The sequence below is a fragment of the Boleophthalmus pectinirostris genome, unplaced genomic scaffold (assembly GCF_026225935.1).
Source record: "Boleophthalmus pectinirostris isolate CB_2022bp ecotype Guang Dong unplaced genomic scaffold, ASM2622593v1 HiC_scaffold_9, whole genome shotgun sequence".
Classification (NCBI taxonomy): Eukaryota; Metazoa; Chordata; class Actinopteri; order Gobiiformes; family Gobiidae; genus Boleophthalmus; species Boleophthalmus pectinirostris.
The window spans coordinates 17272081-17297408 of NW_026571541.1; the positions used below are offsets into that span (position 1 = coordinate 17272081).

General features: G+C 40.0%; 3 protein-coding genes across 7 annotated transcripts; all 3 read left to right on the forward strand.

Moving 5' to 3' along the window:
• Positions 1-2667: 2667 nt before the first annotated feature.
• fosb (FBJ murine osteosarcoma viral oncogene homolog B) lies at positions 2668-7826 on the forward strand. 4 transcript variants are annotated; one of them, XM_055147972.1, is made up of 6 exons: positions 2668-2872; positions 3077-3246; positions 3867-4244; positions 4460-4567; positions 5004-5327; positions 5479-7826. In XM_055147972.1, the coding sequence occupies exons 1-6, from the start codon at positions 2812-2814 to the stop codon at positions 5542-5544; spliced, it is 1107 nt and encodes a 368-aa protein (XP_055003947.1). In that variant the 5' UTR covers positions 2668-2811; the 3' UTR covers positions 5545-7826. The 4 variants fall into 4 exon arrangements, with proteins under 4 accessions (XP_055003947.1, XP_020784235.1, XP_020784236.1 ...); XM_020928576.2 differs by having other exon boundaries at positions 5004-7826; XM_020928577.2 differs by having other exon boundaries at positions 3107-3246; positions 5004-7826.
• A 1643-nt stretch (positions 7827-9469) lies between these two features.
• cunh19orf47 (chromosome unknown C19orf47 homolog) lies at positions 9470-13272 on the forward strand. Of its 2 annotated transcripts, none has more exons than XM_020928608.2 (8): positions 9470-9569; positions 10296-10383; positions 10461-10575; positions 10656-10737; positions 10816-10941; positions 11023-11172; positions 11521-11594; positions 11666-13272. In XM_020928608.2, exons 1-8 carry the CDS (start codon positions 9551-9553, stop codon positions 12158-12160), a joined length of 1149 nt encoding a protein of 382 aa, XP_020784267.2. In that variant the 5' UTR covers positions 9470-9550; the 3' UTR covers positions 12161-13272. The 2 variants fall into 2 exon arrangements, with proteins under 2 accessions (XP_020784267.2, XP_055003990.1); XM_055148015.1 differs by having other exon boundaries at positions 9471-9569; positions 11023-11097.
• Positions 13273-14190: 918 nt separating this feature from the next.
• Positions 14191-22648, forward strand: ttc9b (tetratricopeptide repeat domain 9B). Its single transcript, XM_055166677.1, has 3 exons — positions 14191-14650; positions 21863-22045; positions 22530-22648. Exons 1-3 carry the CDS (start codon positions 14191-14193, stop codon positions 22646-22648), a joined length of 762 nt encoding a protein of 253 aa, XP_055022652.1.
• The last annotated feature ends 2680 nt before the right edge of the window (positions 22649-25328 follow it).

A 25328-nucleotide genomic window follows, 5' to 3' on the forward strand; every position in this document is an offset into this window, starting at 1 on the left:
GCACATTTACAAAATAGTTTATTAATGTCCACTGTCCACATTAAATAGCCTAAACAAAATAAATAAAATAAATGTTACAAGATTATAAAAAAATTCAGACATATTGCTATTATTTGCCAACAGTACAAGCTTGACGTTGAATAATCTAAATTTGTTGTCTGAATATTAGCTTTTTGCTGCTCAAGTCCACTAATTTTTTTTTTTTTTTAAATAGTAAAGCGGAACAGCCCAAAACTTATGTAATGTTGTTATGATATGAAGCCAGAAGCTGTGTAAACAACACCAGTCTGAAGTGGGCCAGGCTAACAGTTGCCTAGTAACAATATTTTGGGCAGGAGAACAGGCAAACATGGCCCGCCTTCCAAAGGGAAAGAGGGGCTGGCCTATGGAGCTCAAAGAAGTTGGTGGCTTCCCGAAAATATGCTAAGAGACAGGAGGCAATCAAAACAAAGCACATACGATATTTACAATATATTTACAACAGGGGTATTTTTACCTCTCATCTGCAGACCACCACAAGTTTAATAACAACTCAACAACAATTAGAGTAGCATCAAGGAAAATTTTCTCCATTTCACTGTTAGCCTCTGTATAAAAAGAGTAAGCCTATTTTGGTAGGGTACTACAAACCATGCAATTTTGTCCCTATAACTGCGAGTTGTAACTCATATGGTTGGAACCCTCAGAAGTTGATGCTACAATTTCGTTGTCTGAAATTAATTTTACAAGCGAGCGAGTTTGTCAGTGACTTTGCACGCTTTCTTTCGACTCTCGCTCAGTCTGAAAAGATGGAAACAGAGTTGGAAAAAATAAATAAGGTAAGACTACCTTAGAAGAATAGCAATTGCGCTACGTTTTATGCAGAAAAAAATACAACGTAAGGGCCAGTTACATTCCCTGTAAACGCTAGAAACTTCCCTCCTTAGTGAAAAACGAAGTCCTAACGATACAGGTTGTCCTGGATTTGGTAACCTTAGTAAAAATGTAGTAAGAAGTTAAAACAAGTCGGACATAGACTCAAAGTTTAGTAGTCCTTGAGTTAAAAAGGCAAACCGTTTTGCCTGGAGGTTGGACATTTGTGCTTTTACAACGACAATCGCTGCATTCTTGTTAGCAGAACTTTTCCGACAACAACCCGGAAGCCATATTGTGTGTAACTGGAGAAACCAGTAACCAAGGAAACCGGTTGCTAGGCTGCACAACAAGTTTATACGTTCTTCCGTGTCCATGGCGACTGTATTGTAAAGCTGTACCGTATTGATCAGTACATCCCAGGTTATCTGTAAATAAGACAGCGCTGCTTAAACTATCCCTAATATTCAGAATAAGTAAGCTCATCTATTTTCTTATTGAATTATTAGCTATTAGCCTGTTCTCTACAAATCATCGTGGCTAGGGCAGTTGGAGCCACATTTTTAAAAATAAACTATGATATTTAGGAAAAAAGGGTTTTGTTATAATTATTTCGACAGCATGCATTCATAATTCCTGTGAAACTTACATCGACAGGGTAAGGTTAGTCATCCCGTTTAGTAGCACAACACGGCAAATCGAATGGGACACAACGTCCTCCGCCGATCCGTCTCTGACGTTGTTGTAGCGCTGACTAACACTTGTTATCCCCTACTCTTCCTTCTTGCTCACGCCTTTTCACACATGGAGTGAGGCTGTATCCCAAACACCGCAGCATGTCCGCCCCGTGACATTGTTTGACATCACAGCTAAATGCCTGCCTTGTAGCCTTCATTGAAGATTCACAGAGCCTTCAGTGCAGCCCTACACCAAAGCCAGCCTCCTACCCGCCAGACTCTTTACCCCAATGAATCACACTAGCCACCGGTAATGGTGAGTGCTTTGCGATAACTGTCACCACTGCCCAGTTGACACACTGTTTAGTCTACATTCCAGATTTCATTATAGGCCTACAGTAACTCAAATTGTAACTATGTTAGTTTGCTTTCTGTAGGCTACCATGGGCATGTGTACACTTCACTATAGCTCAAAGGTGTGTCAACTGTAAACAGAGTCGTTAATCTCCCAGATCAGGGCAATCCCGAGGGCGTGTCCTGAGAAACTTTCCAGCAGGATTTCCCTCTTCGCATAGGTCTACCTGATGGAATCCCGTCTCGTAATGAAGACGACATGATTTTGCCTTGTAAGCTCTGTCAGACACTTTAATAAAGGCGCATGGCTGGGTATATGTTATTATGGGCTGTGTATAAACATTTGCACACAACAGGGACGGGGCTAATCGTTGAATTTAATATCGACAGAATAAGCCTATATCCTATAGCCTCGTCTCTGCAGTTCTAACACACGATCCGCGAAACGTAGGCTACAAGTAGACTATTTAAAATATAATTTACAAATATAGTCGATATATGACATTGAATGAACCCTAAATTTTCCATCCATAAATAGTTAGGTGGTTAGAAATATCTTGTGCCTGTGATAGTAAAAAAAAAAAAAACTATTATTATCCGTCGGCGAGATACTTCTGGTCCATTTCAGTGGGAGAGGGATTCCCTCAACGTCACCAAGGATACCAAACACAACACATAAGGACAAATATGGGCATGTACGTCAGCATAGCGGAACTCCGAAGGCGGGACCCAATGTAGACTTCTTCGTTGTAAGAGCACGGTTCATTCATAAGACAAGATCGGCTACAAGACCGTAATACCGACGGACTGTGGACTCCCTTTACATGGATCTACTATAGCACATTTTGATCTGAGATCTTCTTTAAAGCGAATATTTTAAACGGGCTTTCATTTTCCCTAAACGAAGGAAACTGGATTAAGCTTCTTCATGCAACTTTTTTGGAAAGAAACCAGGAGCATCTCCCCGGGATATAACAAAAAATTAACCGGTACGTTAAATTAAAAGGTCATGTTAGAACTTTTATAGATAGAGTAAACTTTGGCTATTCGTATGTAATCTCTATATTTAGGGAGTTACATTGGAGAGATCTTAGATTGCACCACTGGGATACATTAGGCTAACAAAACCCCGTCTCTCCCACAGTACGCCTTCTTTAGTAACTTCTTGTGTGTGCCGCTACCCTGACGTGCAGGTGACACCTCGCTCTGTACGGTCGCTACAGGTCCCCCTTGGGAGATGTACCAAGGCTTCCCCGGCGACCCTGACAGCGGATCCCGTGGGAGCTCATCACCGTCTATAGAGTCCCAATACCTCTCCTCGGTGGACTCTTTCGGGAGCCCGCCAACCACCAGTGCTCCACAGGTAGGTTTATATATGCTACAGTGTCCCCCCATACAATTAGAAGCCTAAATAGCAGAACTTTGCCATTATGTAAGAAGCATTTCTTAACCTTGTTATAGTACATCATCGGCCTCTGGCTAGTCGTTATAATTAGGGGGTATATTATAAGACCCGTTGCCTGAAAGCACCCGGCACAGAGCATGCTGAGATGAGAGCGTGGTTTGGGTTTACAACACGCCGCAAACGGATGAACACAGTCCTGGAAATCTCCGACGTCAGTGTCGTGGTCCCGCCCTCCGTGCGCGCTCCTCTCACAGGCCCGGGCGTGACGTAAATGCGCTTTCTATTTTGGAGCGCTACGTCGCGTTGCCAAGGGGAACACCGGAGGCGTGACGGGGGAGGAAGAAGGAGCAGAAGACTGAAAAAGAAAGATGATTGGTCGTGGTGGCTGCCGCTGCTGATTTTAGAGTCTCTGTCCTACCTCAACTACAGCTTACATATGCGCCTATAAATACTATTATAAAACATTATACGTAGGCTTATCTCAAAAATCCTAATTTATTTATTGGGCCCAACACATCATTTTCAATCAATCTCAATCTCTTTCTCTTTTGGCATATTTCTTGATTTCTTTTTCTCAGGAGTGTGTGTCAGCAGGAGCTGGCTTGAACATTGTGAGCACCGGGCCCGGGTCAAGTGTTGGAGGTGAGATGCCAGGTTCATTTGTGCCCACTGTGACAGCCATTACCACCAGTCAGGACCTGCAGTGGATGGTACAACCAACCCTCATCTCCTCTCAGGCCTCTGGACAGAGTGCGTCCACCGCCACTTCTACTATGACCCAGCCAGTGTCGCTGGTTGACCCCTATGACCTGCCCGGCACTAGTTACTCCACTGGCACTGGAATGACCCCCATGGGTTCAGACACTGCAGGGCCAGGCCCAGTACGCCAGTCTAGAGCCCGCAGCCGCCGCACTCGAGACGTGTCTGTGAGTGAAGATGGAGATGTTGGTGTGTTAGTAAGTGTGTGCTTGACTTGTTTTGTGTTTTAAAGCCCGCTAGTCAGTGTAATTATTATATAGCATTTATTTTATCATTAAGTAATTTTATATGACAAATTTACATTACCAGACATATTTAATCATACATATTATATACAATCTTGGAAGTATAAATGAGATTAACACTAAAATGCAATACTAATAATAATTTTTTTCACTATATTTTACTACAGTTAACACCAGAGGAAGAAGAGAAGAGACGTGTACGGAGAGAGAGAAACAAGTTAGCTGCAGCCAAATGCAGAAATCGCCGAAGAGAACTGACAGACAGACTTCAGTCGGTGAGTCATTCTCTGATATCAGCTTAATTATTATCAATAATAATACACCTCCAAGCAGTAGGAAAATTTCCATGCAAGATGACCGCAAGAACAATCAAATGTCACTATGTCACTTTAATCACTTTAGATTTTGGAGGAATAAAACAGATTTTTCTGTTTTAATGGAACAAAAAAAAAAAAAAAAAAAAAATCAATATCCCCAACTGTATCTGATTAAACCCATTTTATTCAGTTCTTACAATACATACAGCTGTGCAATCTCCATAGATACAAGTATATAACTCTCCCAAATCACTTTTCTTTTTTCCTTTTTTAACATTTTCATGAAATAATCAGGTGACGGACCCTTCACCATAAAACATGCATAGTGCACCTTTAACACAGCTCTTGTTCTTTCCCTCATCCCCTTTCTATTTTTCTCTGTACATGTTCACAGGAGACAGACATTTTGGAGGAGGAGAAGGCAGAGTTGGAGGCAGAGATCTCTGAGCTGCAGAAAGAGAAGGAGCGTCTGGAGTTTGTGCTGGTGGCCCATCAGCCCAACTGTAAGTTGGTGTACCAGGAGCAGCCATCACAAAGCTCAACACAACTGCCAGGTCCAACCTTACAGGGCCCAGTGTCCATTGTGGGTTTGACCATGAAGGAAGACTCATTCTACCTGCCCCCCGCCTACCCCACCCACCCAGCGTCCGCACACTCCCAGCCTGCAGTCCAGCAGCAGCAAGTGCAGCAAGCTCCTCAGCCCGGACTAATGCAGGAGGTAGAGTTTTCTAGTTCTTTCTATGGCTCAAGTGAGCCAGCACCTGGTGGGCCTTGCCTTATGGCCAGTGACAGTGGTGGTGGTAACCATGACGGTGCGGCCATTGGCTACAACACCTCATACACATCTTCATTTGTGTTCACCTACCCAGAGGGAGCCTGCGGGGTCAGTGCCAACCAGCGGAACAGCAGTAGCGAGCAGTCGTCTGATTCCCTGAACTCACCCTCGCTGCTTGCGCTTTGACTGATGACACGCACACACATACTAACAAGATGCATTAACAAAGTGAGGCAAGTACAAAGTACTTAGTCCTCACCGTTCCAATGAAAAGTATTTCTTTAACTGTCATTGGGGTGAAGTTTGCTGAAAAAGTAGTAAAACTTCAAAACCCTCAACACACCCCACACACATTTCTGAAGTGAAGAAATATTGAACAGAAAATTGAATAATAGCCATATTCCGTTACTGATGAACTTGATCATCTTGTGTACCAGTGCACACACACAAACTCAGTGTGAGTGTACACTAAAAGATCTAATTATTGAGCACCAGTGCCCCAATCTTGTTCCCTCTGTTGACTGCCTCTTTCCAGTGCATTGGCTTTCATCTTTCTCATCTTCTTATTCTCCTTTTGCTTTTGCTGGTTATATTAGTGCAAATAGCAAATAGGGTCATAGGACACTTAGTCCAGTTAAGGGATCTGATTCCTACTCATTTACTGCACTCTGCATCTGCTCAACTTCCCCCCTGCTTTTTCATTTGCTTGGACCTGGGATTTGATCAGTCTGCACTTAAACTAGTACTTTCTGCTATTATATTCAACTCCGTCCGTCTGTCTACCTGCCATGCGACCCATCTCTACCCATCTTTGTTTTTCCTCTTCTGTCTTTGTTTCTTCCTGTCTTCAAAGTCTTCGACCCCCGAGAGCCCGGAGACTCCTTCCAGCCCTTGGGAGCTTGAGTGAATGCAGAGCCAACTAACTCGCCTTTTTCCAACTTCTCACAAAAGGACTGGGATGCAACCACCTAAAGAGCTGAGTCCTGTTTGGTGAACTACGCTGCAGTAGATGCATCCTATATCAAAAGAGGACCTCTACTCTGCATAAAGACACAAAATCTAAGATGGCAGCTGCTGTCTACAGCTGAGCCAATATTCAATGTTCACTTAATGAAGTGCTGGATGAAGAAAAAAAGAGCGCTGCTTCGCAGCAAAATGGAGATGCCTTTAAAGGAGGATACCCTTCATCTGACTTTTGAAACCAAATGAGAACACCAAGAGCCAAATAGTGAAATAGTGTTTGCTTTAGCAAAACATGTTGAGAGGGAAACCTCACTGAAAAGACCTCACGCCACAGAGCCTAGGTGCATATTAACAAAAGTATCTTTCCATTATTTGAGGATGGCAACTTTGTTGATGTTGCACACCAGCTCTTTTTCCAGCCTTACTGCTTACCATTCAGATGTGAACGAATGCCTTTCAAGAAGACATTTTATGGAAACAACCTCTAAATATTGGGCCCAGTGGTGTCCTTTCCTTCATCAGGATGAGGCAGGGGTGAATTATTGCTGAGTGCCTCCACTCAGAGACACCAGGCCTATTTATTTCTTTCTTTATAGAGGTTGTTGTAATCAAAGGTCTAAAACAAAAAGACCACAAAAAACAGCTAATCTTGTAAAGCAAGTATATGGTCTTTACCTGTGAATTTAACTTTCTTTTCCTGTATGTCTGAAATGAATATATTTGAGTGTTTGTTTGTGTTTTATAGTTTTACAATGACTTCTGTTCTCACTTGTACTGTTGCTGTTAATTTTAAAAGGAGAGGTCTCTACAAACTGTTACCATTATTATAGCATATTGATTGTTTTTCTTGTATCATAATTTGGCATGTTGCGCACTAAATTGTTTTAACCGTAACAAAATGAAATTATCTGTCTATATCATCATATAGACATGTATCATGTACATATTTGTGCCATGATTGTATTGTTTGAATGTCTACATTACAAAGATTTAGTTTTGAAAAGAATATTTTCTATATAAAAGAAAAGTTTGCATAGTGCCCTGTCCCCTAACGTGAAGCACAACGTCAGTGCCTCCATCTCTGCGTTTGTCTTGTACAGCATCAAACATAATTCAAGACAGGTTTAACGACGATGTTAAAGGTGCTTTTGTTTGTCTGGTTTTTCTCTGTGAGGTCTGTCCCAGAGCTACTGACACCTTAATGCCACTTAATATAGCAGCTGCACAAAAAGTAAACCTAGAGCAAATGATTGTCTTATTACATATAATTACAAATGTTAATGTTAAAATAAGTTATCATATTTAATATGCATTACTGCTGGTATAAACATATCATTTAATAACATAGCTGAATGACCTGTGCTGTGCAATGTTGCTCCAATGTACATGTGCTAAAGCAAATGTGTTAAACAGAAAATGTAACTGTATTTGAATGATAAAATATTTTATTTTCAATAAATAAATAAATATGTTTTTATATTGGTGGAAACAAATGTTTGACTTTAAATGTGGCACACGGTTGTCAGAAATGGGGCAGACCTTGGAGTTTTTTGAACAGGACATGTGTTGTTCTGATGCTGGAGATGCTTTTGACTCCAAATCAAATGTAGATGTGATTATTTTTTTTGGCAACAGAAAAAAGTACACAACACATTGAAAAGTTCTCATATATTATGTTGGTGCTACTTCATAAATGTACTATAACAATGAAAAGAGAGTTTCACCATTTATATGCACATTTACCTGATTTCTGAGGCTCCAGGTTCACATTAAATATGGCAACAATTTTGAAGCAACAAGTTACCAAGGTTTGAAGGCCCACAGTAGACTATTTATTTGTAAAAACAGATTTCAGGTAAGGCTTCTACATGATGCAGACATTTACGAGCCTCAGTTCTGGAAATGCACTTCAGGTCAGTTCCTGAGGTTATCACAATATGAATTTTATTCTGTTGTTTTCCTGTGTACGTATACATTTATAAGTAGAAAACATGTAAGAAGTATATGAAGACACTTTTACAATAGTGGAACTGTTTGCATTTACTTGTACTGTATTGTAACTTACTTGATTTATTGCTGAAAATAATTATTTTTCTATACTATAAATAGAGCATATTACTGTGTGTAACCATTTGCTTTTTTTGTTTTGTTTGTTTCCTTTTATAAATGCAATACCACCCTCTTTGGGTTAACAATGTAGCAAAGAACTTAAAGCCAATCTGTCTGCTACTATGTTATATTGCTTTTTTCTTTCTTTGTTAAAAGAAAAGAAATAATGTTATGCAAACATGTTATATGAGAGTCAAAATTTCTGATGGAAATATGCTACTTATGTGATAGTAGTTATGTGGTCATTAAGGCACAGCAGAATTGCCCATGTCCTTGTTTGAGCCTGATTTAATCCAAATGTAGACATCTGATCCTGTTTTAGTCCTGGTTTAGTTCCAGGTTTTGTTTGTGTCCAAGTTGGAACAAAAAAACATTAGTTCCATGTAACCAACAGTAAACCTAGCCTCTTTAGGCCCAACTCAAAACAAATAGCAACTGAAAAGAAGCCAATAAATTTAATAAACCTCTTTTAGGCCTACTGAATAAAAATTGTTACTGACCTTTCTTTGTTTGTAGGCTTTTTTATCTCTTGAAATTAGAATCTCACAATATTAATGTACTAGGAACAAAATATCTATTACTTATTTATTTTAGTGATCTTAAGAACGTTTCTGACCTTTATTTTGTTCGTTGAATATACAATGATGCAGCTGTCAGGATATTCACAGAAATATAAACAGAATTTGGTGATCTTATTTCATTCGACAGTATTTTAGGACAGTTTATTGTCTATTCAATTGCTTTTGGCAGTACATTATCAAAATGTACTGAAAGGCCAGCCTCATAATAAACATGATGGGCACTTTATTTCAACTGTGTATGCCTTAGTGTCTTGACATTATAAATATGTTCTGGAAAAAAGCGTGTAATTTCAAGAAAGACGCACAGTTTAACACAAGACAGTTTTTTATAAATAGATCCAAGAAACAGATCGATGACTGTGACCCAAGAAGCGATCCAATTCTGAGAGTACGGTCTTTGTCGCCCCCTGCCGTCTCATGCGTTTAACTGCTTTTAAAGAACGGAAGTTACGTAAGGCGCAGAGAAGTGCGCATGTCCAGTCTGTGACGTCTGTGCCCATTTGTTCATCCACCATGGAGTCCGAGAGCACAGGTAACCGAACAGAAAACCTATGGTGTAGGGCTCCAAACTCTCTAAATTAAGCAAACGTTATATTATATTGTGTTTGTATTGTATAAAAGTAGGATTCAGTGCTGGCTTTGTTAAAAATGGGTTATGTAAAAGGACAGAAGGCGTAGACTTTGCACAGGACGCTAATGTGGCTATTGCTAGTGTGTTGTTCTTATGATGCATGCGATAGGCCTATATTGTTAAAAATGTTTAGGCTTGCACACATATAGTCTATTCCTTATATCGCTCCTAATCACTGAAATAGTTTAACTTGGAGTACCACACCAACCTTAAACCACGATCCGGATCCAATAAAAAGATAAAATGTAAATAATAAATAAATATTATAGATCAAACATGCGTTTAATTTTCAGATCTTAATTCGGTGTAATTTCGTAACTTGTTCTAAATGTGGATGTGAGTCACTGATGTCGTATGCGTTAGAAGCTCACATGTTGCCCCCTCACATTCCTCAGTCTCTGTTTGGTAATGCCTAGTGTTAAACAGCTGTTCCTCTTCTCAATCACTTTCATCTTCCACTGGTAGTTTCACCATCGTGTTTAAACGGACTGTTGGGTTTTTTTTTTAACGAGATGCTTTATTGTATGCACCAGCCTTTTTTTTTTTTTTTTTTAAAGTACAGGTAATGTAGTTTGCGGTTTTCTGCAATAGATTTAGTAATTCATGTGTCCCCCTTGTACTTTCTAGCTACGTCAGAGTGGATTCAGTTTTTCAAGGATGCTGGCATTCCTGCTGGCCTTGCAGTCACATACGCAGTTTCCTTTGTAGACAACAGGTGAATATTTAAAAACAATATTGTAGATGAATATTGCTTGAATATTTGTTTAGTCTGTAATTTGTTTTTTAATACAGAATTCAAAAGAATATGCTAATGGACCTCAGTAAAGACATAATGATGGACCTAGGAATCACAGTTGTTGGTGACATAATTGCCATTCTGAAACATGCCAAACAAGTCTACCGACAGGTAATAAAGTTGAGCATTAGATTCACCCTTTTCTCTTAATTCTGTATAATTCTGCATTAAAATCCTGCCTCACTTGATAGGACATGTGCAAAATGGCCACAGAAGCAATCTCCTCAGGACAGACCAGTGTGCAGGCTGAACTGCGAAGGACTGCCAATACTCGTAAGGCTCAAAAATTTTAATAGCTTTTGTTTGGGTAATTTGCCTAAGGCTAACAATGTAAATTTTTTTTTTTTTTAGCTGCCACTCGCATGATTGCCAATGCTCTAAGCCATGACTCTCCACCAGCAACTCCAGTGCGACGAGGTGACAACCGTCTTTCTGTCACGGTATCCAATGTGCCGGGAAACAAAAAGAACAAAGCAGGTTTGTATTATCCCCATTTCATCATATATTTTAATGCATACACACCTCACATCTATTTAATAAATGCTGTGCATTTGGTAGTTGTAAGTCAGCCAGCAGATGAGGGGAAGAGTGTGCCTGCCATGAAACGTCGACGTGTGACAGCTGAGATGGAAGGCAAGTACATCGTCAACATGCCCAAAGGCACTACGGCACGCACACGCCGCATCCTGGCTCAGCAGGCCAAGAAAGGTAGGACCGACCTGTGAAGAAGTGAGCGCCTTGCAGTTAAGTGTTAGTGCTGATGCTCACTTCCAATAATCACTACTAACACTGCAAGCCTACAGAGGTCTGCTGATTAAAAACAATCTTTTTCTATTGCATTTATTCCTATGAGTAAATGCATGCTGTCCTAACTGAAAAAAAGTGCAGGATATGGCTTAGTGTCTGTGACATTTTATTAATAAAAACTAATGAAATGGCATCAAAGATTAGTTTCACCTGTTCACTTGGTTTAGGGACAAATACAGCAAAACTAGTTTTGAGTCACTGCTTTTATTTAGTTTTATTTATTTTGTAATTTGTTACTTTTATTTACAGGTCTGAAGCGTACATCTGTTTTTGCAAGACTTGGAGCTGAATCAAAGTCAGACACAACTACAGCCAGTGTTAAGGTGAGATTGTTTTGCTTTTAGTGTTCTTTTAAAGTGCTAGTTTGATGCTCAATGTGCTATTATTGTTTCAGCCCACTGGAGTATTTAGCAGACTGGATTTAACCCGTGAAGAGGACCAGACAAAGCCAGCATACAGCATGATCGAGGGGGAAGACAGCGATGGAGAGGGATCTGTACTTCAGTATGCTGGAGTCCTCAAAAAATCTGTTCCTGCTCCGAAGAAGGAGCCCACCGTCTCAAAGCCCACAACCCTGCGACGACTGGGAGGCAAATTCAAACTGCCACCATCTGACACACCTACCTCTTCCACCATAAACGGCCTTCCCCCAGCAAAAATGAGTGTTCTCCAGAGACTGGGCACACCTCCGTGCGCTGCCTCCCCTCCTAATGATGAACAGGACAACCGGGTTACAAGCACCAAGCCCAGAGCCCAAAAGAGACTGATCATCGCCAGCTCCAAAGTGAGCAGCAGCACTGGCGCTGGAACTGCAGGGGACGGGCACGGCGCTCAAATGGATGCAAGAGCTGTCAGCGTCTTCAAGAGACTTGGCAACAAAAACACCTAACACATTATTTTATGTGTCTTTCTGAAGATACATCCGGAACTTGATCTGGTCACCTCTTTTCCTGGCATCACAAAGATGTTGATACTTGATGACTGGAGTGTATGACAGAGTGCCATTGACTGAATTTCAATGAGTGAAAGGGACAGTAATAATTCTGCCTTAGCTCATGGTTACTCACATTTTACACTTTTAGATATTTTTTTTTATTTATATTGCCATTGAAAAAATATCCACTTTAACCTTGAACAAGACTGTATTTGTTGGATTTGATTTTTATTTAGAAATTTCGTCACCTTGGTTAATGCTAAAAAAATATTTGTATGCATGAGGTTGGCTAATGTTACCTATGTGGCCAGGCATGTCCAAACTATGGCTCAGGGGCCAAATGCAGCTTTGAGACCAATTTTTATTGGCCCTCAGGTTTCCTCATGAATTGGCCCAAAAGTTTTAAATATCTAACTTTTATAAACCCTATATCAAACATGCAATGTTTCCCATTGAGGCTCTAAGCCTAAGTAAATGTCTGGTGGTTCAGTCTAACCAGTGTGCTCCTGTTTTTATTCTTCACTGTATTTGACCACCAATCTATGGCTCTCATCTGTGTTTCCCTTGAGGAGAAGGTTGGACACCCTTGACCTAAGCCATTCTTACCTGCGTTTTGTTATGCTTCAGCATCCCATTCTTAGGATAAAATATAAAACATTGTCCTAAACAGGACAAGATGTATGTATGTGATTAACTGGGGAAGAAAAACAGGACTTTTACAGATTAACTTGTAAATTATTGTTACCTCTGTATGAATAGTTTATTTTTATTCATGTTAAGAAATGTACCATAGGCCTCCTAACTTTGCATAGACCTTGTATTGGGTGAATTTGTCATATGCTTGCAGACTACCCAGAAAAAATTGTTTTATTTTTTTCCTATGCGGGTGTTAATGTAACACCCTCCTGTAAGTGACACCTGTGTATGATTTATCCTAAACATTTAAAATTTATTTGAGAACACATCCCATGTTTTACTGTGCAGCATTTTTTTTAAATGGAAAAAAACATGAGTTTGAAAAAAGATAGATAAAAAGCAAAACAAATAAACTGTATTTGAAAAAATAATTCATGACTTATCCTCCTTCTTATGTATATCTCTATTACGGTACTACAGGTACTACAATTTAATCTGACCACCACTACAAACCACTAAATAAATGTTAAGCGTTCAACGTATTATAAAGCAACCCTTTGTCCGCTTGATCTCACTGCTTCCTTTTTCTTTCTGCCCTTCGCTGCCACCTCCTGCTGATGCCCTTTTCTTGAAAACCTTATCAGATAAAATTTTCAGATTTCATTTTTGACCGTAATCCAATGTCATGGTACGTTTATGAGATGAAAACTAAATTCAAGCAGTTTTACGATGTTCTCATACAGACTATGGCTTATACAGTCTACAGCTCATACAGATTATGTCGAAACTACAATGAAGTGACGTCATGCTCTAACGTACTGCACGAGCTCTTTTAATGGTTAGTCATAATTAGCCAAAATTAAGTTATTATAGTGAAATGGTTGGAGCATAAATCAGCTTTAGTCAGTGTACGACATTCAGTTATAGAAAACAGTGGTGATTCACCACGCGTTTTGCCATTCGGCCTTTTGCATAGTTAAAGAAAACTGGTCTTTTTTTTTTTTTTTTTTTTTTTTTTTTAAGATCATATGCTCCCGTCTTTGCTTCGTTGTAAAAGCTCGACTGCAGCATCCCCTCACGACTTTCGTTTTTCCCACAGTGCTTTGCGGCAGGGGTTGTGCTGTGTGCGCTGTCCGTGGTGCTGAAGCTGCGCGTACCTCGAGCATCTCGCGAAAGCACATTCCCGAATACTGTTTTTCTCGTCACGGTGTACTCTCTGGGATTGTCTCTCGATACAGTCTTTCATTATTTAAAATCAACGCGCTGCCGGGTTTAGTTCAAACGCCTTTAAATCATATTCTTTTTTGTTATTTTTGGACGGTTTCTGAGGTTGTGTCCAGTTATCCTTTATGCACAGCACGCTGCTCAGGTCATCCCCAAAACACGCGTATGTGTCCGATCAGCATGGCCCGCTCCAATCGCTGTCACTGAGAGATATGGAGGCCAAACAGCACCAGATCAAAAGCCTGAAGAGCTATCCGGAGACCGGCGGTCGGAGCCTGGCAGCAGCTGCCGGGGGAGGGGACGGCGGCGGGTACCGAGGCGGCTCGGCGGAAATGGATATGGAGGCAAAGATTCAGAAAGCTATCGACTTTAAATTAGAGGGTCATCGTTGTTATAAAGAAAAGAAATTTCGAGAAGCGATAGGGAAATACCACCGCGCACTGCTACAGCTCAAAGGTGTGCATGTGGTCGACAACACCACGGGCTCCGAGGTGAACCTGCTGAACCAAGCGGCGGCCAAGCTGACCGAGGAGCAGCGCAATGCCGTGGAGAGCACGGAGATTGAGTGTTACGACAGCCTCACGGGTGAGACACGTGCGAAATATGTTAGTTACTGCTGTCTCTGTTCCAGCTTCATTGGGTTCAAACTATAAAATACATTTTGTGAGGACTTTCACGTTTTACAAGAAGTCTAGTAATTTTTTTTTAGCTAAAAGTAATGCTATATGGGGATACATAAGAAGATACGCTATATAAATAAAAGAGTTTTGAAAAGCTAGAATTTCAATAGTTGTGATTAAAGGCTGAGGCCATGGCACAGTTTGAAAACAGGAAGTGACAAAGCAGGTGCAGCTTTATGAGTCTGCAAGACTGACAATCAGTGTAATCAATGTAGGTGATAAAAAGCACAACCTTCTGATCTTCACAACTCAAATGTAACCTATAGCCTGTCTGATTACAAAAAGGATAGACTCAGTATTTTTGCATTGCAATATATAATTACAAAAAGAAATACAGGCAAAACCAAGTCATTACCACAGAAACAAATGTACTTGTTCACTTATTGGTTGATTTAATACCATTGTTCAATACTTCCACAGTTTTTCTCCCTGATCATCTCATGGTACAAATTGTTCAATTCAACAAAGCCTGCTTATGGAAGGTCAAATGAGATCAGATCTTATCTTACCCATTTCAGGATTTAAAAATGGACTTCAATATCCTTAATATTCAGTGTATTAAAATGACTCACAGACTGCAAATAGCAGTACATAATTACCCCAAATTCATCGCTGCCCATTGTTCCTGTGAGCACTGGTTGTGTGGGTAATAACTCTGTAACCTGACTCTATGCCAGTTCACCATAACATGCAGTGAAGGTCGCCCCATTCACTGTGCCTGTCTGTAGCCATTGGGGACATTGGGGAGGCCAGCGTGGCATGAAGGAACGGGTGGGGGTGGGGGACATAAAAAGCAGAAACAGAAGAATTGCAGTCGGAAAATAAAAAGGTGAATGTGGTGTCAGCAGAAGGGAGTTGAGATCATTTATGGAAATAGAAGCGAGAGCGTGATGGTGTAAACCAAGTGAAAGAGCAAAAGGGGCAAGAGAATTGGCGCCACGCGACAGGGGGCCTAAATCACCATGGCAACATCAGTGGGCCTTTCCCAGCACTGCTTCAAACAGGACAGTGTAAGCGTGAGTTCACCTATATATTCTCATATGTCTTAGGGCATAATTTAAGGGGTGGTGGCACGAGCTTTTCCAGATAATATCCATAGAAAACTTATCACAATGTTTAAAATTTGAAAAGTACTGAGTGCTGTCATTCTCCTCCAACTTCCTCACCCACTATCACCCTTTATAATCACATTCACATAGATTGCATGCTCTGCTATTGTTCAGGATGCATGTGTTTATGTGATTCAGCATTATTCAGTTATGATGAATTATGATGAAACTAACATGGCTTCACTATAGGAATATCAATGCTCCACTAGGGAACTCAAAGGTAATATGTTTAAAGATGTTTCACAAATAACTATGAGCACCAACAGAAATATTACCTGATTGTGTCAAACAGAGAGCAATGGATGATGAATTTCCTGTTTGTTGACCTTAATAGCAGCACACCTCAAGATCATGTTCCTTTCGAGCTAATCTAACTGGGTTGCTTTGTTCAAAGGCGAGGAGGCACTGATCTCTTCTCTGCAGCAGCTTTTTTCAGAAAATAGTCTTTGTGGCAGAAAAGAATGTAAGAAATGACAATTTTTTGCAAGAAACAAGGTTGAACTGAAATCTTGACCTGACTAAACCACAGAATGCATGTGACTGGCAGATGATCAATATTCTACTAATTATAGCTTGCATGTTTTCAGTAGACATGCTAACAGTGGTAGTCATCAATTGTACTGTGTGCCAAAAAGACAACATAGTTCATTTGCAGTATCTTCTTTAATGGAATACTACTTTTTTTGGTCAAGCCATAATCCCAGCCCTATAAGTACATGGATCTGGCATGTATGTTTAGTACCACGGACAGCACAATCCTTCAACTCAACTTTCTAACCTTTAAATCAGCCCCCAGTGGGTTCTAATCTCAAAGGAAACTTGACACTCCCTTACTTCACCGGGGGAATTTTGACTGAATTGATAACATAAGTAGAAAACAATGTAACAAATGCCTGTGAGGGAAGATGTGGGCTAGGCTCTGACAGGGTGAGAGGGGGAGGGTTGTAGGAAGTGGTGTGCCAGAGCTGCAGATGGCACCGCATTGAGCACTCTCTGTACTTCACCACTCACTGAAGTCTTTGCTATATCAGCTATTGACGAGCAGCAGAGCAATGCTTGGGCTTTGTGCAAGTGATTAGGTATAAGCGGAGCTATGATCTGTGCTATGTCTTATTTCACAGAGGTAAAATACCACCAGCAGATCAAACTAATTTATACAGCAGTCCCGGCAGGCCCAGATGACTCCTGTCAGGAGGGTCATCTGTCATAAGCAAAGGCACACACAGGACAGGCAAACTCTCAAAATAGATGTGATCAGTCAGACCTCACAGATTTACGATCAAAGACAAGTCTAATCCAAGGCCATTGTGCTTGAGGTAAAATATTATGATAAAAGTGAAAACTATTTATGTTTGTTAATGTTTGTTTTCTCGTTAATTTACTTGATTATTTTTGTATTGTTTATTTTTTTCTTGGTATGTTGACAAGTTAGCTAAAAAGTAGGCATATTCTCTTCTAGAAAAGGCCAGTTGCTCAAAGATGTTTTTGCTCTGAATGTAGAAACGCACAGATATAGTAATCTTACAAGATTATGGCTAAAAGATAGTTCTCATTGCTTTATATAATGCTATAAATCTTGTTTATCTTGTGAAATTGTGTAAGAATTCTGTTTATTTTAATTAAGATTCCCTGTAGTCCACTGATATTTTTAATGACAGATCAGCTCATGCTCTTGGCTCATAACAGTCAGTGCTGCACGGCACTCTGCTCTACACTGACAGCGTCCTGTCTGAGCTGATCCTGACAGCTCTCATCATCTCTGTGGGCTGGGCCTTGACATTGAAAGTGTGTCCTTGCGACATGGTACTTTTGATGGCACTGGGGTTATTGTGCCTTTGCCCAGTGACCTTCACTCCAGTAACACACGTAAAAGCAATGACACATTTGTTTATTATTACAGCCCTTCACTCACAAAACCGTCTGACTTTTCTGTCTTATTTATTGTGAACTGGTCAAAGGTTGTGAATTAGCCTCTCAACCTCATGGCAACTTTTACAACCTTTCTCAAGTCACTGGTGAAAATGAGTTTACTTTTGGCTGGGCAGTAACTGGTGTGCTCTTTATTTGTGTGGTAGAACAAGAAAATATGACAAAAGTGAAAACCTGCCTCAATTTTAAATGTATGCCCACTGTTATTGCTGGCTGACTCTCATACACCCAGTGCCAAAGAATTTGGCTCACTGGATCAAGTTATTTTGTCAAGGAGAGGAGACAAAAATAACTTCAATAAGCAAACGTGTATGTATTTTAAAAATTTTGGGTGGAGTGTTTCCTTATAGTAATAAACCGAAGCAGAGATCTGCAGTGCTAAAGGCAAGCAGCTGCACAGTGTCTTAAACGATACCAATCATATTATAGGCTGGCTTTGGCCCACAACTAAATTACATCTGTGCCAGGCTCAACTATAGATATATTACCCAATAAATGTCCCATCTGTGCTTTATTAAACTGCATTTATCTCCTATTTGAATCCAAGCCTGTTCCCAGAACAGTAATGGATAATGTATTATTCTCTCATTTTGGATCGAGGTGAGTACTAATTGTGCTGAATCCAAATAATAATAATAATAATAATAGTTATAGTAATGTATTAGGCTTAAGCAGCACTTTTACAGGGGTTTAATGTTTAATGTTTAATATTTCTGTAGCCACAGCTACCCTAGGGGAGACTGACAAAAGCAAGGCTTTCAATCTGCATTATTTACCAATTACACAGGCAAAGTGGGGTGAAAACATTTGAGTTGGTGTATGAGCACTCTAACCACTAAGCCACTGACGCTCCCTGAAACTTTAGAAAACATGATTTAAGAGTCCACGAGGAGGATATCTATCTAACTGTATAAATATTTAAAGAGCTGAACATTTATCTTGAGTCAGCAACTAATTTGGGCAGAGGAACATAACAGGAAGGTGTAAATTGATAGCGCAAGGAGAAGTGTCTTTTACATGCAATACAAATTGAGGTCTAAAAATACTTTTCTACAACTTTTAAAATCTGAATCATTTTTTATTATGCACTCAAAAGTTAAAATGACCCAACCCCGTACATATAAAAGTAAATAATGGCTATAAAAATATGCAAATTATGTTAAATTATGTACTAACATGTGCAATGAGCTGAGCATTAGCATGTTCTAGCTTGCATGTGTGTTGTATTGGAACCAACAGACAATTAGGAGGTGGTGGATACTTTGTGGGATTCAATCCCATAACATCCATCATCTGCAGTATTTGTATCCAGTGCATTGAATGTAATGAGTGGAAATGCTCTTATTGTGTTAGACTGAATGACTCACTTGCATCATATCTGTGTTTTATATGAGCGCCAACTAGCATCTGGCATATTGTGAGAGTGACAGTCTTGTCTCAAAAGTGTGAGGCAAAACATAACGAGGATACAGCACAGCAGATGCTGAGACCACACAGGGCTCAGAACATCTTTTGTGTCATGCATGTTTGCCATGTTGGTTTGTTTAGTTATAATAGGTGCAACATGTATCTTTTCTGGTGGAAGGCCCAAGACTTGCTTGTCTCCAAGGATATGTTATTGCTTTGCCAGGAATGTTCCATGGTAAGGCTTTAAACTTATCAGTCTACACAGGCACTATGCTGTAAGGTTGCCTGTTACATTGTTATGGTTGTTGTCCTTTTTGTGTCCTGTGTTTCATTCATATTTATCTGTTGCTGGCCTCTCACTGTCAGACAAATGAAGGTCTGTGCTTTTAAGACTTGGTGCTTGTGGTGAGCAATTTGGTTTTGTGTCAAAGAGCACCAAGAGAACTTCAAGAGTCAATGTCTATGTCTGTGTCTTTGAGTCGGGACACTTTGACTTAGACCACTCCCCTGTTTTATTAGCCCTTTAATCTGATCCTGGCCCCTCTGATGATTCTGTCATTATTACACCCTTAATGCATCTCACCACACTCCACATTTCCCCCTTCTGATATCCATCTGCCTAATGGACCAGTAGGGCGCGGCCAGACAGTCCCCACCTTACATGTTTTATTAATGCACTCCTATGCTGCAATGCCTCAAATAAACTAATAACTACTAAGCATATCTTATAAAGTACATAAAGCTTTCTTGACTCTCCCTTGCTTTACAGTTTGATGCATTATTCACTTTTTCTGACATCAAGACATCAGCTCACTCTGCAAACCATCAACAACCTTAAAAAATAATCACCCTAACACATTCAAAGCATGATGTGTAAAGTGTATTGCATAAGGACACAACAGTATATATCAGCAGAAATCTAACTACAAATCAGAAACTACCCAATTGATCCAAAATGGGTTGGGCATGTTCTGTGTGTGTCAAGTATGCTACTGATCCCTACAATGGCTAAACTCATCAGAGCATTATGCGCTGTAACACAATCCTCTGAAAGCATGTTGACCACTACTGCAGGCAGAGGAGGAGGGTATGGATGAGTGGTAAAAACAAAAAGTGTCTATCTGTGGCATAGAGAAGCATATAAAGGGTCATCTAAGGACATACTCCCAACCAACCTGCCGACTCCACTCGGCTGAGTCATGGTGAATCTTAATGACAAGATGATAGTGCTGCTGCTGTTCTTCCTGGAGCTCTAAACGCATGAGTCAATACGATGAAGGAATGTATGTTATAGGCCAAACACAACCGCAGTGCTATTATTAATGAAAACATGCAGCTGATCATATTATGCAAGTGTTTATGTGAAATGCATGTAAACTGTTGAGAGGCGGGGTCAGGAGAAATGAAAGATTTTACTTAGTCACCCGTATTCAGGTTTGCTGGCATGGGTAAAAGAATTAATTTCACACACTTGTTTTTTATTTTTATAGTAAGCAATTGCAGTTTAATAAATGTACGATTATAATAATAAATGCACAATGCAGACAACACAGTCATGCTGTATATTATCATTTGTTGCAATATGTAATAACTTGGTAGTAACAATAAGTGATACTACTGTGGTTGCAATTAGGCCCACATGACTTCTCGAAAGAACTGTAATTATACAATCACTCTCAACAATTAATATAGGTCAAGTGGGTGAGGTGTACTGCTCGAGCACACAACATCTGTCTGCATTGTGTGGGTTTGTAACCTCTATTGAGCCAAGATCTTTAAAACTTGTCATTTTGTACATGTATGTAATATGTAATATACTAAGAGCATAACTAGGAGCATTCTATAAGACCATAAACAGGAAGTAAATTAAGACCAATCAATAAAATGTAAAATTGTAATTATACCGTTAAAGGTTATTTGCAGACACGGGGTTAGATGCCTCAGTCTTTATCTCCTTTATGTCCTCTAAAAACAGGTCTTTTTTTGTAGTGGCCACGCAGAGCACTTTCAAATCTCTAGCGTTTCCTGTCCCATAGGTGCCACATATTTCTCTCACCCCCATCACCTCCATCACTAACTTCATGGCTAATAGTCTCTGACTCATGCTGCTCACTGAGGTGTCAAGGACAGAGGAGAGAGGCAGAGGACAGTTGTATAAGCAGATGTTGACTGGACACAAAACAAAAAAGACCTCATCATGATCATGAGATGAGGTTTCAACATACACAATTACATACATTTTATAGATTGTAATTTGCTAAAGTAAATAATCTTAAAAACATACATAATTGAAAAAACATGTAGCTTTACTGTTAAAATATTCTCAGATTTTTGATAACTCTTTAACAATTAACACATGTGTATTCCTTATTAAAAATTCAATCAGAAAATAAACACTGAACAGCTCAGCACTTAGTATATTATACAACTTATATTATGTACTACTTACAGCATACTTATTATGCAGTGAATAGCCTTGAGGGTCAAAACAGGGTCTGCCCTTGGTAGCTGTAAGAATTGTGTCATTTATTTTAGTCAGCTAACATGTCTGGAGCAGAGCTAAGACCACTACACCCAGTGCAAATATCATCAGATCTTTGCAGTCCAGTTTTCTGCACAGGTACAGTGTTATTTTCTTCTCACTTAACAGTCTGGTTGATATGGTCTTGCAGCATGCCTGTTGCAGTCGGAGCTGGTGAACTATGAGAGAGTAAAGGAATACTGTCTGAAGGTGCTGAGTCATCAGAGGGACCACTTTAAGGCCATGTATCGAGCTGGCATCGCCTTCTACCACCTGGGAGACTACGAATGTGCCCTGCGCTACCTGCGTGAGGCCAAGAACCGGGAGCCAACAGGTAACAAAGTGCTTCCTTCTTTCATCTGTACTGCATGTGATGTCAAGTTCTGCTCCTGTCTCTAAACCATGTCAAATAAATCATCACACCAGTACACTCTTTCTTCCATTCATTCATCACATGGTTCATCTCCCATTTCTAGGACTGTATTTGATTCTTGGTCAACTAAAGACATATCTTGTGCATCAATTTGTCAACTAAAACAGGACTAGCACTAGTAAACAGCATCTTTAACAGTGAAAAATCTGACTAAACAGTCCAGTAACACACAACTCCAGCTAATTCACTCCATGCATTCTCGTTTCTGCTGTGATCCTAATAAGGTCTTTTAATTTTGCTCGACCAAGACACCATCAACCAATTATTCAACAAAAAGACTGAAGGACTACAGCCCTACTCATTTTACCTAACTGACACATACACATGTTGCTCTCAATGTGTTTTTTATACTTTCAACATGGCTCATTTTATATCATTTCTCCAGACACCAACGTGCTCCGGTACATCCAGCTTACAGAGATGAAGATGAGCAAATACGGACAGAGAGTGGCAAAGAGACCCCGGCTAACCCTTGATTTTTTTAACCCCGATGACCTCCTTTGACTTTTGACCCTCCCTCCTCTCCTTGCACATACCTTCTGATCACAGACACAAGCCGACGCCGCCAATGGACGCACAGGAGATCAATCAAATTTCTCCATTTTTCCTCGTTTTCTCCCTCAGGTGCAGTGGGTCGGTCTTCTTCCCTTTTGAGACAAGAATTCTGTATAATAATAGTAGTAACCAGTTGGATGAGGAGCTTTGATATAGAAAAACAGGCGTGATTTCAATTACATGCCTTAGCTCAATGTTTTTTTCTGCCTTCTGATGGAAATGAAAATTTAGGATTGGATTAAGACATCCTAGTGAGGGATTTTCAAACCACAAAACCATCAATACATTTGATTGTCCATGGATCCCACTTGTAATACAGAATGGAGAACTGGCACAGGAAATCTTTGCATATTTTAATGAGTCGAAAAGCCTGCATTTCTTTGATACTATTGCGTCTCTGCTTCTATTGGATGACTTGTGTCTCGATTAATGGACTTTTTTTTTATTCAAGGGCTAAATCTATTGTTTGTAATTATGGTGTTTTTTAATTTGCATTTGATGTACAAGTCTTGGTTGTAAGTGAACTGGAGTGAAACCAGTTTTCTAATAATGGTCCCAAATCCACTCTTAGGATTGTGAACTTTCCTTGCAACTGTGGTAGAAATGTGTATGATGGGATTCTCAAAGAAGCAATTAGAGAAACCTAGTCTAGTATTTGGACTCTGAAAATGTTTGAAAAATGTTTTAGTGGTATGTTGCATCTCAATATAACTCTCCAAGCTACTTGGAGAGTGACCTATCCACCTATCTCTATACTTACATATCGATAGGAGGAAGACAAGATTTCAAATGTGGAATTCACAGTCCAAATACTACATAGTGTGGTAGTTCTGTAAACCTGTGAGTCTGACACACAACCTTGGAGTACTTTAATCAGTCTACCAAGTGAGATTTGTTAGTCCTAATTATTGACAAATATTAACAATTTCCTTTGACAATAACACAACTATCTACCACATCTGCTGTTTATACTGTGGCTTTCTAAATATTGACTATTGCGTCTCTTATACAATTTTACTCATCAATAGCATCTATAGGATACCTTTACAGGCATAGATTTGCCCACCTTGCTGAAAACAAGGTTGTAATGTCAAGTTGTAGCGCATGAGCTGAGCGACTATATTGCACTGAAGTTTCCTGCGAGCCCACCTTCTGCATGTACAAGAGTGGCTGTGGAAAGTTTCATTGTATGGGCCATAGAACTGTGTATTGCTTTCTCTCATGGCATGCTGCCACTCAACATTTTTCTCATTAATCCTTTCATAACTTTTCCGCCCATAGAGACACAGCAGGTGGTATCTAGTGTAACAAACAATCGAGTACATATCTACAAAAAGTCAGTGCTGAAATTAAGTCTCCATGTGCCTTTGCCAAGGCTTAAGATAATACCTAATTCAATCCATAGAAATCAATGAGTTTTCTAAAAGATTTCTCTTACCGTTTTAATGAAATGGTAGGAGGTACAGAGGGACTTATGTGTATCAGTGGGACTCTGGAGAGATGGAGTCATATGTTGAGGAGACTGGCATGATTCAGAGAGGTTCTGTGGAGAAACATGTAAAGACACACAAATGCACAAACGTAACCAACAAAATTGGATGGTTTTCAAACTATTAAGGACAGTGGTTATTGGCACACACCTTTTAGCACATTATCAATATTGTTATTGCCAGCGAATATGGCATAGGCGCACATATTGAGTGAATATCAGGATGAAGCCTGCTGCCCTGTTCTTGTGTCTGTCCCACAGGAGGACGTGCAATCACTTTGGGACAGCAGCACTTGTCTCCATGGTTGCTCACTCACCAACAGGCCTCTCAGGGATCGGTCTCCTCCCATCATGCCCCTCTCTCCATGGCACCAGTGGCCATCTTGTTTATGTCTTGCTGTGCTAAGTCAGTCCAGTGTGCAATGAAGGTCTAGAGGGAGGACAGATCGGTTCTCCCTGTAAATACAAAACTGACTCAGAGGCTGTAATAGTGAACTGACAACACACTACTGGACATGTGCATCTGTGTAGCTCTGAGAGAAGCACAACATGAGATGGAGTCATACTACTGTTGTGATACTTTTGGCTCTTTATGTTGATGTCATTTGAGGTAAATGTTTGTCAAATGTCAAAAGTAGTTTTTGTGACTATATAATACAAATATACAAAATAATGATAAAAACGGAAAGGTTTATGGTTGTATTGTTTATGGTTGTAAAGCTTTACTTTACAGAACTTAGTTTATCAACTGAATAGAAAAGCAATGGATACAAAAGAGAATTCAAAGGCTCCACACTGCAGAGCTGTTGTGACTGTGTCTGTACGTGTTGATATTTTTGTTGGTATCTCTTTGGTAAAATGGGATATCAAGCCAGCTCAAAATTTGTGCAATGCCCTTTGATGCGACTGATGACTAAAAGGGGCAAAACATTCTGAAGAACTTTTCTGAGGAACTTTGCAAAAAAAGATGTGAGGAGGGACCTGAACTTGAACAATCCAGCGTGTGAATGGATTACTGAACTGAATATTTCTCGCCGAGGCCTTCTTCCAGTCACAACATCAGAGGCCTCCCTCACTGGTCCTTATGAACCGCTAGCCTGGGAATGCACTGTTGATTGGTAAATATCAATGCTGAATAAA